At 43.8% G+C, this 14,860-nt stretch overlaps 1 protein-coding gene across 2 annotated transcripts in view; it reads right to left on the bottom strand.

Moving 5' to 3' along the window:
• Positions 1-4,724: 4,724 nt before the first annotated feature.
• The window catches only part of KIAA1614 (KIAA1614 ortholog), a 62,259-nt gene continuing 52,123 nt past the window's right edge, over positions 4,725-14,860 (bottom strand). For both annotated transcript variants that reach the window (XM_073593338.1, XM_073593339.1), the window contains 3 exons: positions 9,769-9,875; positions 7,583-7,746; positions 4,725-5,414 (listed from right to left, as the gene is read on the bottom strand). In XM_073593338.1, the coding sequence (XP_073449439.1) occupies positions 5,221-5,414; positions 7,583-7,746; positions 9,769-9,875 (465 nt within the window). In that variant the 3' untranslated portion in view covers positions 4,725-5,220. The remainder of the gene's footprint in view (positions 5,415-7,582; positions 7,747-9,768; positions 9,876-14,860) is intronic.

The following is a 14,860-nucleotide window of genomic DNA, read 5'->3' as shown; positions in this document are numbered from 1 at the left end:
CACATTTTCCATCGGAAAATCCTATCGTGTGTACAGGGCATAAGACTGCAACCCGTCTTTTATGTGTACCAGATAACTATAACAGTTCAGTAATTGGTTATACTTCCCCCCATGTTGATTCCTCTTGCACTTTTAACCTTCTCCTCTTTCCCAGTGGCAAATGACCACTGATCTATGAGGCTCTGACAGCTTATTTACTGTGGATTCCAAGTCATTTCCAGGCTGTATTTTACCATTATTTTCTTTCACCACCCACCCTCCAAACATGCAACTCACGGGTTATCTCCTGTTTTACTCTACCTGACTACTAGTAGGAAAGGTCAGTACAAAACAAATAAGGGGGGGGGGGGGGCGCAACTGACCTTTGCACATGTTGAGGATTGTTTAGCTCAGTTTCTAGAGACAAAAGTTAAAAATTCACTCATATCAGCCCATTTTATCAATGTGACCTGCCCCAACCTATTCTAGCAGTCTATATTTCAACTTCTATCTCCATGAAGGTACTTGAACTTATAACCAGACAGTGGATCTCTTTGATTGTATTAATTTGAATTCTGATAGCAAAATAAAACACAGAGGTTTATAAGAGGCAAATATCCTCGCATAACCCTGACTAGATAAGTTAGGACTATAAAAATCAAGGACAGCGAGGATATTGTACAAAATAGGAGCAAAATGGATGGGTTGCCTTCAGGTCGCAATCAGATCATTTGCCTCATTTGAAAGATAAAACTTGGTTGGTTCCTATGGATAAATGCTCAGTTTTTACTCTAGTTTTGGGGAATCTGCACCTAAATCATGGTAACAATATTGTATTCACCGCAGCAGGTATGTCTACCTATAATGAAAAGTATACAATGGGAGTCCCCAAGAGTCACTAGGAACTGTTTGGTCATTTAACTTTCCATCATGAGCCCTCGTTCACAGCGGTGCGATTTGTCATGCGGTTTGACAGTTCCAAATCGCATAACAAGCCGCACCCAATTGCCGTCAATGGAACCGTTCATATTGCCGCAACTCATGTCACAGTGATTATGAAAACGTTTTTCCTGCACTACTTTGTTACGATTTCATTGCAACTTGCATAGACTGGGCAGTGCAAATTGCACTGATCTGCGGCTTTGAAATTGTGCTGAAGTAGTGTGATTTCAAAGCCGCACCAGTGTGAACAAGGGCTTGGCCAACTAAAATATACAGTAACTGTTAGGTGAATTGATGATATAAGGTGGCACTTGGAAGGTCCTAGGCATAATATTGCTCTTTGTCCCAATTATTAAACTGAACCTTTCGGTAACTTTAAAAGTCTGCATCAATACATTCCTAACATGATACAATATACAGTAACAGTATCATTTATTACAATTAGCTCTACCTTTAATCATTGAAAAGCAGCCCTTCGTCTCTATCCAACTGACTTTTTCTTGGCTTAGCCCTAGTCTTTTCTCCTCCAGTTATCAGGCTGTGACATTGTAGCAAGCCACAAGATGAGAGGTTGCAGAAGAAGCATTTGGTCTGATGTGTGAACACAGCCAAGACCTGCACAGGCACCAACATTTACATAATTATCTCATCTCAGGGCCAGCATTTCAGTCCCTGCAGTAGATGCTGACCTTGGGTGATGCCTGAAAAAAGAAGGTTCTGTCTTTCTGGAGAGGAAAGCTGATGAAGACATTGCCAGAGAAAGTACTGTGATCTCTGTGAGACATAATAAATACCTATATTGGGTTTTTATCCCCTGTGCATGAGGCTCCAGTGTTCACGTGCAAGTGGAAGGCACAGGTGCAGCGTCCAGACCCACTGCCGGAACCCCTTGTAAAAGCCTATGAGAGGCTGACAGCTGCTGTGGCTGGACAGTACACCTAGTGATACTAATGTTTAGGGCAGTATGCGCCCAGTGATGAATGCCCGTTCATCCCTGGGTGCATACTGCCCTAAACGTTGGTGGCACTAGGTGCATGTTCCAGCCACAGCAGCTGTCAGCTTCTCATAGACTTTTACAGCCTGCCGGTAGCAGGGCTGGGCGGTCCACCTAAACTCCAGAGCACTGGGAATAAACGCCTAGTGTGCATGGGGCCTTAGTTACATAGTAGGTGAGGTTGAAAAAGGTTGGACATCAAGTCCAACCTATGTGTGTGATTATATGTCAGTATTACATTGTATATCCCTGTATGCTGTGGTCGTTCGGGTTCTTATCTTTTATAGACATGTGCGATTAGTTTCGTACGAATCGAAAATTCGTACGAATTTCCGGAAATTCGTATTCGTGAGGATCCGAAATACGAATTTTTATGCATACGAATTTTGTACGAAATACGAAATTTTGTTTACGAACTTCGGTTTCAAATTCCGTTACAACAGAATCTGACAAAATAAGAATGTTCGTTAATTACGATTATCCGTTATGATGAAGTGAAAAACTACAGGAAGTCAGCACAGCACAGGGATGGTGGGAGCCCCCTCGTAATGGGCACAGCGGGTGTACACTCAGTCCCGGGAACTCAGCACAGGAATGGTGGGAACCCCTCATAATGGACACAGCGGATGTACAGACCTGGGAACTCAGCACAGGGATGGTGGGAAGGGAATCCCTCATAATGGGCACAGCGGGTGTACAGACCTGGGAACTCAGCACAGGGATGGCGGGAACCCTTCATAATGGGCACAGTGGGTGTACACTCAGACCCGGGAACTCCGCACAGAGATGGTGGAAACCCCTCATAATGGGCACAGTGGGTGTACAGACCTGGGAACTCAGCACAGGGATGGTGGGAACCCCTCATAATGGGCACAGTGGGTGTACAGACCTGGGAACTCAGCACAGGGATGGTGGGAACCCCTCATAATGGGCACAGTGGGTGTACAGACCTGGGAACTCAGCACAGGGATGGTGGGAACCCCTCATAATGGGCACAGTGGGTGTACAGACCTGGGAACTCAGCACAGGGATGGTGGGAGCCCCTCATAATGGGCACAGCGGGTGTACAGACCTGGGAACTCAGCACAGGGATGGTGGGAAGAGAACCCCTCATAATGGGCACAGAGGGTGTACAGACCCAGGAACTCAGCACAGGGATGATGGAAACCCATCATAATGGGCACAGCAGGTGTACAGACCTGGGAACTCAGCACAGGGATGTTGGGAAGGGAACCCCTCATAATGGGCACAGTGGATGTACAGACCCAAGAACTCAGCACAGGGATGGTGGAAACCCCTCATAACGGGCACAGTGGGTGTACAGACCTGGGAACTCTGCACAGGGATGGTGGGAACCCCTCATAATGATAAATTCATCATAACGAACATTCGTAATTGTTACGAAAAGTTAACAAACCTAAAAGTTAAAAACCCAGGAAGTCAGCACAGCACAGGGATGGTGGGAGCCCCTCATAATTCATCATAACTTTTCGTAACAATTACGAATGTTCGTTAACGAACCTAACGAAAATTCTTATTTTGTACGAATCCAAATTGAATTTCGGACACGAATTAAGAAATAAGAATTAATTCTAATACGAATCGGAACTAAAACTAAACAAATTTATTGACGGTCACATGTCTATTATCTAATAGTTTTTTTAAACTATCAATGCCCCCCTGCTGAGGCCACCGCCTGTGGAAGAGAATTCCACATCCTTACCACTCTTACAGTAAAGAACCCTCTACGTAGTTTAAGGTTAAACCTCTTTTCTTCTAACTTTAAATGAGTGGCCACGAGTCTTGTAAAACTCCTTTCCACAAAAAAGTTTTATCCCTATTGTGGGGTCACCAGTACGGTATTTATAAATTGAAAACATATCCCCTCTCAAGTGTCTTTTCTCCAGAGAGAATAAGTTCAGTGCTCGCAACCTTTCCTCATAACTAAGATCCTCCAGACCCTTTATTAGCTTTGTTGCCCTTCTTTGTACTCGCTCCATTTCCAGTACATCCTTCCTGAGGACCGGTGTCCAGAACTGGACAGCATACTCCAGGTGAGGCCGGACCAGAGTCTTGTAGAGTGGGAGAATTATCGTTTTATCTCTGGAGTTGATCCCCTTTTTAATGCATGCCAATATTCTGTTTGTTAGCAGCAGCTTGGCATTGCATGCCATTGCTGAGCCTATCATCTACTAGGACCCCCAGGTCCTTTTCCATCTTAGATTCCCCCAGAGGTTCTCCCCCCAGTGTATAGATTGCATTCATATTTTTGCCACCCAAATGCATTATTTTAGATTTTTCTACATTAAACCTAATTTGCCATGTAGTCACCCACCCCATTCATTTGTTCAGATCTTTTTGCAAGGTTTCCATATCCTGCGGAGAAGTTATTGCCCTGCTTAGCTTAGTATTGTCTGCAAATACAGAGATTGAACTGTTTACCCCATCCTCCAGATTGTTTATGAACAAAATAAATAGGATTGGTCCCAGCACAGAACCCCACTACCCATTGGGTGTTCTGAGATTGCAACTAGGACTTGTTACTATACTTACCTTGGGTTTATGCGCTTTAGTCAACCTACCACTAATGCCCCCAATACTACCCTCTGGAGAATGTTCTGCGCTGACTATCTCTACCTCTGGGCCCTCCCCCCCGTCGCCTAGTTAAAAAACCCCTCTAACCTTTTGCGCCCAACCTTAAATTTTAAGGCTAGTGCATCTAACCTTAAAATATATATCTGATCCTACATCCACTTTAATAATAAAAAAGACATGACATGAATATAAAACACATTGTATAAAGAAATGTTTAATATATTAAAATCAGGCAGTGAGGCGCGTAGGACTCATAAATACACATATATAGACAAGGACTGTGCAACTGGGTCAAGCCCCACCCAGGGCAATAAACAAAGTCTATTTCATTCAGTTTAATACTGCTTGGCATGAGAGCTCTATAGTCACGCTGAGGATTATTTGTGCGGAGAGCCGTACCAGATAGGCTTTTCTTCTGAGTGACACGCCAGTGTTGTAGGTTAAACAAAACGTGATGTCAAAAGACAGTGCAAAAACAGTTTGGTAAACAAAAAAAGAGGCCTTATGAAAAATACATCAAAGAGCTCAATACTGTCCTTTCCTAATACTTCAACCTTTCCCTACGTCACGGAAACAATGACCTCAATAGAGGCTCATTTCCATAACAGCGAGAGGATTTCTTTATATATCTATATTTTTTTTCAGCACAAATAATCAGCTCACCATATGAATGTAATGCAATTACTCATAAATGTCCTTTTTCTGTGCACTCAACACTTGGTCCGTCTCTGGTGCAATACACGTAATGATAAGACAGGTTCCCGGTTCATAAGCTCAGTGAGGCGAGTCTGTCCAAGTATTGACACTTTTGTACCGTTCACCTCCAGGACCTCATCTCCGACACGTAGAAGACCTGAGTAAAGCTTGGCCGTGTCAGGGTCACTCATTTCCTGTACATAGATACCTGCACAAGTACAAAAATGGGTCACATATTGAGGTACATGGAAAGGACACTGGCAGCTCAGTGTTCATGTAGGGTTATCCTATTTTTATTCTTCAGAGTATTACAAAGTGTGTATGGTTTATAGATGTTTGAGATTGTTGTCATCGGCAATAAGGCAAAAACCCTAAACAGAGCATGAACTCCTGGCAAAAACAATATTCAGCATTAGCTAGGTACTATAAAGGTATCTCTAAAGGCTCAAACACACACTATAAGAAAATCGGGCGAACATTTTCATCCAAAGAATTTTCGTACGGTTTTCGCATAATGTGTACACAACTTTCGACAGCCGATTCCGAATTTTTGTAGGAAAATTCCCAAAGGGACAAACTCCAAAATTTTTCTCGTATGGGAACAGAACGAACGAACCATTTTCGTTTAATGTGTACCATTTTCGTACAAGAAAAAAAATCAGAAAAGAAAGACTGCGCATGATCAGAAACAATAAACAAAACAAAAAAAGCCTTTGTCGTACGAGAATTTTCGTTCATCGGTTCCGATTTGTTGTCAAACAACGAGGAAAAACAGACGATCGTTTGCCCAATTTTATTATAGTGTGTACCCCACTTAATGATATGTGTCCACTCGTGTCTGCTTCATTCCTAAAAACTGTTGGATTCATGCACCCCCCAACAGCGATGAAGACATTGAACTTGAGACTGGAGCACAGCATTCTACGATTGGACAAAGGGAGTGTGACATTCATGTAATAATCAATATTCCCATTGCACATGTTCCTGGGGAGAGCTCTAGAATACTGGGTGCTGTAGCAACCACCAACTGGAGACTGGGTCATGAAAGCCACAATTAATATATGTGCCAGCACACCACGGATCTCAAGTCAACGAGTGCAAACATTTTTTTTATTAAAACATGATGACATCACAAGCAAGAGAGTGCAACGTTTTGGATTTATGCAGGACCCCTTCATCAGGCATGTGAGGCATCTGCCGAAGGGGTCCTGCATGACTCTGAAACGTTGCACTCTCTTGCTTGCGGTGTGATCATGCTTTAACAAAAGAACATCTGGACTCGAGATCCATGGTGTGCTGGCAAATATATTCATTGTGACCCTTGTCCAGTCACATTTAACGGTTTTCAGGAAAAAGGAAGCAGTGACAAACTTGGACAAACTTTTTGGTACCTAGTTAATGCCCCAATATTGTTTTTGCCCTGAGTTCAGCTTTAAATGATAGGATGACTTTGGCGGATGAGTAGGAGACCCAGGAGAGGACACCCTGCCGAAGGTCGAACTGCAGGGGAGGCAGGGATTAAAAGAGAGGAAAGGGGGGGCAATGACTGCAAGGGGAACAGTGATGGGGGGGGGGAGATTAGATTGCTAGGGGCACTGTAATATAAAAGGGACTGCACTGTAAAAGGGCACTGTACTAAGTGCAGTCCCCTCTACATTACACTAATGAGCAATGCACACAGTACAGTGCAGTCCCCTTTACATCACAGTGCCCCTTTATAGTGCAGCCCCGTTTACATGACACTGTAATGTGCACTGCACTGTAAAGGGGCACTGTAATGTGAAAGGGGATTGTGGACACTGATATAACGGGGGGACAGTGCTGTAATGGGGGGTTGTAACGGGAAGGGGGCTGAGGGCTGACTCCATAACACTCCCCCCCAAGGAAAATTGGCTGCCACAAAACCAGTCCCTTGTGCCCAAAATCTTGGGGACCACTGCTTATTTAAAGAATCTGCAAATACCAAAAAAAAAAAAAAAAAACCTCTTCATCCTGCCAAAAATAAGATGTTATAAATAAATAAGATGATATAAATAAGAGATGTAGACAGAAGCCTATAGTCTAGTGATGACCAGGGGGCCCAGCTACAATATTTATGCCCCTGCAGTAAACCAGGATAATAGCACAAATATTGAACACTGCATACCCACCTGTCACTTCACTTTAATTTACTACTTGTCTCTATTTACCATTTTAATGAGTCCCTGCCTCAGAAGTAGGTCAGGAGTTCCGATCAGAGGAGGTCGATGGCTAAGTGGTGAATCAAGGAAGGATGACAGCCAGGAATTTTTTTTACAAAGGAGTCAGAAACAGCAGCTCCCACATTTCTATCTTGACAGTTTATACTGACGAGAGTATCTCTGGGCTTTTGCTCACCTGAATCAGGCCTTCCATTACCAGCTGAAATCCTGAAGCCAAATGTGCCATTTTCAGGGCGCTGCAATTCTAAAAGGCGTGTACCATCTGGGTAAACTTCTGCCACTTTCCCTAACGCACGTGCTTTTCCAGGAGATCCGATATCCTCCACACTGAGGGCACGCCTGAGCAAAGAGATAGCACATTAATGATGCATGATCCAGGCATAGTGCTAATCTGCCTTTTGGAACAATAGCTAGTAAGTATTCTTAGCCTGGTTCTTGTATGTGCAGCCACCGCCTCTTCTTAAGCAGGCCATAGACTAGTCAAAAATTGACCGGAAATTCTTGTTAATCGTCAGGTCATTTGGTTTTTGCATCATTAGTGTGTCAGCTGCGACACACGATTTCCTTGCCACAATCCAAAGTTCCTGATCCTACATGCTGGATTTTTTTTTAGAAAAACGAAACAAATGATGGCACAATTGCATGCCCCATTTTCGTTTTTTAGTCAACAGACCATTTGGTTTTCGACTCGTCTATGGCTGGCCTTAGTGCATTTAATGGCCAACTTATAAGACATATAGTAGGTTAAAGTAAACAAAAGTTTAATAATAATCAAAGGCAAGGATCCAATGGTTTTATTAGGGTATTAACCCATCTGATCAGTGATTCAGTTTAAAACTTGCAGAGAATGATTTGAAGCAATAACCCTTACTAAAGGTATAAAGCAGACCTGGACTGGCACCGTGGTGACTCCAGCAATGACCAGAAGGGCTGGTGTATCTGACAGTGCCTGTGAGCATCTAAGCAAGTCATTCGTAAAGCATAACTAAACCCCAATAGAAAAATTCAGTTTATTACAGCTAACCAGTCCTGGTAGCTGCATTATTTTTCATTCTAACATCATTTTAGCAAGCACAGAAAATACCTGTTGATCTTGCTGGAAATGCAGTGTCCTTGTCACTTATGTGAAATAAATTGGAAGCAAAAACAATTGTGTCTTTCTTGTGTAATCTACAGTACTTATTCCATCAGCCCACATGTGATGGAGTTTAAAGGCGAGCATCTGTGATGTCCATCCTGGGTGGCAACCATGGTTCCTTCCATGGATAAAATGGAGGAGTGAGTGTAGCAACCCAGGACACAAATGTGTTATTGGTAAGATCACCAGGTTAAAAAAAATAAAAAATGAACTGGTGGTAGGGTTGCCACCTGTCCAGGATTCCCCCTTACAGTCCAGGTTTTGAATCATGCGTTTGGATTTCTGGTGGACTGAAACCTGGACATATTATTCAGACCGGACTGTGGCTCCAAGTAACCAAGATAGTCGCACACAAATTTGTTGCCGAACAATGTGACCACACCCACTTTTCGCTGCTGCACGCTATGCGCACCACATTACTACTCTCCTTGGGGCACCTAAAGGTGTTTTGCTAAAGTGTTTGGCTTGAAGAAAATGTGGCAACCCTTAACTGGTGGGCTGCAAAATATTTGTTTCTTTGTTTTTGAGTTTAGATATGCTTTAATCCCCTATAATAGTTGGATAATAGCCAAAAAGGATGAGCTCTGGCGTGTCCGCACAGCCCACGTGCAGAGCCTGCCAGGAAGTCAGCACGGCGCTGCGCTAATCACAGGCAGTGAGACATTTCTTGATCTCTGCAGCTGCGCATCGGGTAAATGTCTCACTGCCTGTGATTAGCGCAGCGATGTGCCGACTTCCTGGCGGGCTCTGCACATGGGCTGTGCGAACACGCCGGAGCTCATCCTTAATAGCCAAGTAGTCAAGGTTAGCCACAAATGACTGCTATTAAGCCAGTTATCTGCAAAAATGGTGTTGGGCTTTAAAAAATGTTTTCATCCAGAGTGGGCAACAATCTCATGTCTGTGTCTCCAATGCCTCCAGCAAACCGCTATGTACAGAAATTAGTGATTGGATGGGTTGGGTATCTAATCGGATTTTGTCCTCCTTGATAAGACAGAACAGGATTCCTCTCCGCTGCCTGCCTATCCCTGCGAGATTATCTCAAAATATGGCGTGTTCTATTGTAATGAATGGAAAACATTGCAAGTTTGTAATTTACATTTCAGTAGTATTATATGACTGTGACGTTTATTTGGAACATGTCATACAGTTCCCAGTATCTATAGCCATACATTGTGTAACATTTTTAGTCTCCCCTTTAGTGTCATGTGTGGCCTTCATACCTTGGAGCGGTGTTGATATCTCCTGTAATGTAAACAGCAGAGCGGTCACATTTTCCCAGCAGGTTCTGCACAGAGGAGGCTTTCCTTGGGAGGTGAAATGGCGACATCTGGTGGTAAATTAGAAGACCAGCATGTTAGCATTGTTCTACAATACAATACAGTACCATTATTTACATTCTTGTCCACCCAATACCAGCATACAGCGTATTGTTGTTCTATTAGCACAATTTGGCATATAAACAGCATTTTAAACAAAAGCAGTTGATCCATACTGTATAATAATCAAATAAAAGTCAGTAAACTCTGATAGCAAGAGAATTGCTATAGGACAGGGGTCTCCAAATTTTCTGAACAAAGGGCCAGTTTACTGTCCTTCAGCCAAACTGTGCCCAACATGAGTCGAAAATGGCCTGGCGTCAATGGGAGTAAACAATGCCCCACCATTAGTATTAGTGGGAGTAATTTGCACCATTGTTAGTGTTGGGGGAAGACATAGTGCCTCATCATTGGTTTTATTGGGAGGAACAGTGCCCCATCATTGGTGTCAATGGAAGCAATAGTGCCCCATCATGGCTGTCAGTGACAGGTATTATACACCATAGTTAGAAGGAATATCTTCTATCCTATGCTCCCTCACTCACATCTTCAACCTATCTCTCTCTAGTGGCACCTTCCCCTCCCCTCTAAAACATGCGCAGATCACTCCCATACTTAAAAAGTCCTCACTGGACCCCACCAATCTAAACAACTTAAGACCCATCTCATTGCTCCCATTCACCTCTAAACTTCTAGAACGCTTAGTCTACAACCGTCTTAGCTCCTACCTCAGTGAAAATAACCTTCTTGACCCATTACAGTCTGGCTTTTGCTCGCAACACTCCAGGGAAACTGCCTTACTAAAACTCACAAACGATTTACTAACTGCTAAAACCAACAGCCAGTACTCCATACTCCTACTACTTGACCTCTCTGCGGCCTTTGATACTGTTGACCACCCGCTCCTTCTCAATAAACTACATTCCCTTGGCCTCCGAGATTCTGCTCTATCCTGGTTCTCTGCCTATTTATCACAGCGCTTCTTCAGTGTCACCTACAACTCTGTCTCCTCCTCTCCATTGCCCCTTTCTGTGGGGGTCCCCCAAGGCTCTGTTCTTGGACCCCTTCTCTTCTCTATCTACACCTCCTCCCTTGGTCACTTGATAACCGCCCAATACCACTTATACGCTGATGACACCCAAATCTATCTGTCTACTCCTCACCTCACTCCTTCAGTCTCCTCTCGCATTACTAACTTACTGACATATCAGCATGGATGTCACACCACTTCCTTAAACTAAATCTCTAAAACTGAGCTATTAGTATTCCCCCCCATCCGTGCCCCCCTCCATGACTTTTCCATCAAAATCAACAATGCAACTATCAGTTCCTCCTCTCACACCAGGGTACTGGGTGTAATCCTAGACTGTGACTTGTCATTTCAGCCCCAAGTCCAATCGTTGTCAAAAGTTTGTAGAATTCACCTCCGTAACATCTCTAAAATTTGCCCCTTTTTAACAAATGAAACCACCAAGCTCCTCATTCACTCCCTTGTTATCTCTCGCCTTGACTATTGCAACTCCCTTCTCATTGGCCTACCTCTCCGTAGGCTATCCTCTCTATCATGAATGCTGCTGCCAGACTTATCCACCTTACAACCGCTCAGTGTCTGCCAACCCTCTCCTCCAATCCCTACACTGGCTCCCAATCACCCAGCAAATTGAATTCAAAATAGTAACCACAACATACAAAGCCATTCACAACTCTGTCCTGAGCTACATCACCAATCTTGTCTCCAAATATCGCCCAAATCGTCCTCTCTGCTCTTCTCAAGACCTCCTACTCTCAAGCTCTCTCGTCTCTTCCTCCCATGCTCGTCTCCAGGATTTCTCCAGCGTGTCTCCCATCCTCTGGAACTCGCTACCTCCACCTGTCCGGCTATCCCCTACTCTTGCTACCTTCAGGCGATCCCTGAAAACTCATCTCTTCAGGAAAGCCTATCACGTCTCCAACTAATCTCCTACCACTTCCATCAGCTCATTCCACACAGTTACAACCTTTTGTACCACTTGCTGCACCCTATTAGATTGTAAGCTCTTCTGAGGGCCCTCTTAATCCTCTTGTATTTTATTGTATTATAACTGTATTGTCTCCTTTTTATATTGTAAAGCGCTGCATAAACTGTTGGCGCTATATAAATCCTGTATAATAATAATAATAATAGTGCCTTGTATCAGTGGAAGGAATAGCACCCCAAGGGCCTGATAAAGACAAGCAAAGGGCCACAGTTTGGAGACCACTGCTATAGACCATTGACTCTAGTAAAGCAAACATTAAAAAAAAACTGTACACACTGTATGTGTATGCATACCTTTCATGGACAGATGTCAGCTCTAAAGCTCACCCCTCCTCTCTGTAGATCATATGGTAAAACTTCTTACACTAGGCTACATGTGACTATTTAGCACTAACTAGGAGAATGTGAATGCTGGGAACCTCTACAGGACCAAGTTAGGGGCCTCCAAAGCACAGTGAGCATGCTGTGTAGCAGCAAATGTCTAGTCACATTCTAATGATTACTCACATATGCTTAGAGCTAAACTCCAGGTAAACAGCTAAATACTCCAAGAAAATACATAAAGAGGAACTAGTTTTACCTGCTAAAGGATTTACATTTCTGTCCACCCAGTACTGAGATTTACACAGCTTTGCCTCACATCCTTCCCCTTTGGTAGAGCAGAAGACCTATTTTTCTTTATTGCAGTTAGGCCTGGCTCACACCAGTGCGGTTTTGAAGTCACGCGACTTCAAAGCCGACTATCATTGCAATTTCATGTGTGACTTACTGACATTCATGCAACCTCTTTTAACAAATGTCAATGCAAGTCGCACAGAAATAGTGCAAGAACCTTTTCCAAAGTCGCTGTGATTTGAACAGTTCTATTGCTGCAAATGGGGTGCGACTTGTCATGCAACTTTGAACTGTCAAGTCACACGACAAATCCCACTGGTGACAACTAGGCCTAAAGTAACACTTACCTTACAGGTCCTGACCCTCCTATAGCCTGTGACTGGACAGTGAAAGGAAAAGCAGCACATGGATGAGCTTATCAGTCACTCTATTCTCTATCAGCTGTACAGTGGACAAAAGGCTAATATCAGGTACAATTCAGCTACTTGTGCTGCTTGTAATTCATAAAAAATATTAGTCTGGAAAATAACCTTTCAGATAGGTGCTTTTATAATCTGACGTGTTTTCAATCAATAGAAAGACATAAAAACACATGTCAACACCCATCCATGAATTTATTTAAATGGAAAATACATATGGAAAAAAACACGAAGATGCTTCTGGCCTTAATGATGTATCGGTGAATACAGAGCTGTGATGATTTATGTCTTTTACATCAGCCTGGAGTCCAGCTTCAAAACCATTTCACACTGGGGCGGTGGAGCGGTAAAGCGCCACTAGTTTTAGCAGCGCTTTGGTGCTGCTATTCAGGGGGGGCGCTTTTAGAAGGGGTTAAAAGCTCCCCGGCACTTCAGCAGTGCTGCATGCATTTCAATGGGCAGGGGCGGTGGAGGAGTGGTGACGACACCGCTCGCAAACCGCTCCAAAGATGCTGCTTGCAGGACTTTTTCTAACATCCTGCAAGCGCACCGCCCCAGTGTGAAAGCACTCGGGCTTTCACACTGGGATTGCAGATGAGGCATTTTTCAGGCACTATTTTTAGCGCTAAAGCGCCTAAAAAAACACCTCAGTGTGAAAGGGGTCTTAATGCTGTCTAGATGATGGCACATTCATATGGGAAATGATGAATACAGATGGGCCTATTCCTCTATTACATGCAGTTATTATTGTTACTATGAATATAATACAGGATTTATATAGCGCCAACAGTTTGCACAATTCTGTAAAAAATGGAGGGGGAGAGTACAGTCACAATACAAGAGAAATCAGAGGACCCTTCTCATTAAGAGCTTACGATCTAAAAATATACAGTTAGGTAAAAGCTGTGCTTTGCAGGTATATAATAATGGCATGCTGTGCTGCATTCTTTTCAAAACCCCCAATTAGTTGTCTTGGATAGAACTGCGCAGTGCAACACAAGAAAAATAAACACGCAGGACTTTTTTCAGTACAATGCTGTGTGGGAGGAATGTGTACTATAGAACACAATGCATTACTTTTTACTCTGTGCATTTTGTCTGCATTGGAAATTTTAAAAGCAAAGCAGACAACTAGAATGATGTGTGATCTGCACCCAGCCTGATTTATAGTCATTGGTTGTCAGAGGGGGTAATGCTGCATCCACCCTTCATCATCATGACTGGTACAAGAAGGAAAGTGTTTATTGGTTCATGGAAGCACGGCTGGGACAACGGCTGGGCACTGTGGTATCATGGGAGGTGGGGGGGGGGCACCACAAGGGGGAGGGGAATTATGTTGGGAGGGGGAATTTGGGGGATAAGAATTGTTCTAGGAGAGGAAATTTTGGGAGGTGTGCTTTCAGGGGATTTGTGTTGGGAGTGGGGAAGGGGAAGGTGGTTTGTACTATGAGGGAGAATTTTGGTGGGTTTGTGCTAGGAGAGGGTGGGTTTGGGCTAGAAAAGGTAAAATGGTAGGGCGGGGAGGGGGATTTGTGCTAGGAGAGGAATTTTTATTTTTTTTTTTGGGGGGGGGGGGGGGGGATTTGTGCTAGGAGGGGAAATTCGGGATTGTGCTAGGATGGGGGAGAATTTGTGCTAGGAGGGGGGATATGGAGTAGGGGGGAGAGGATTTGTGCGAAGAGAGAACATTTGAGGGGTAGAGGATTTGTACTAGGAGGGGGAAATGTTTTTCAGGGGGTGGATTTATACTGGGGGCATATGGGGAATGAGGGAATTTTTGCGGACACATAATGCTCATACATCTTGGCGGGGGTTTGTCACAATTTGGCATGTTCGCTCTGGGCTCTAGATGACCTTGTCCTGGCACTGCATGGAAGCAACATATTTTTTTTTCCCTGATCCAGATCTGCTCAGCTATGATAGGCTGAGGAGGAAAAGCCACCAG

Source organism: Aquarana catesbeiana, linkage group LG07 (assembly GCF_042186555.1).
Source record: "Aquarana catesbeiana isolate 2022-GZ linkage group LG07, ASM4218655v1, whole genome shotgun sequence".
Classification (NCBI taxonomy): domain Eukaryota; kingdom Metazoa; phylum Chordata; class Amphibia; order Anura; family Ranidae; genus Aquarana; species Aquarana catesbeiana.
This window is presented reverse-complemented; position numbering and strand designations above follow the sequence as displayed.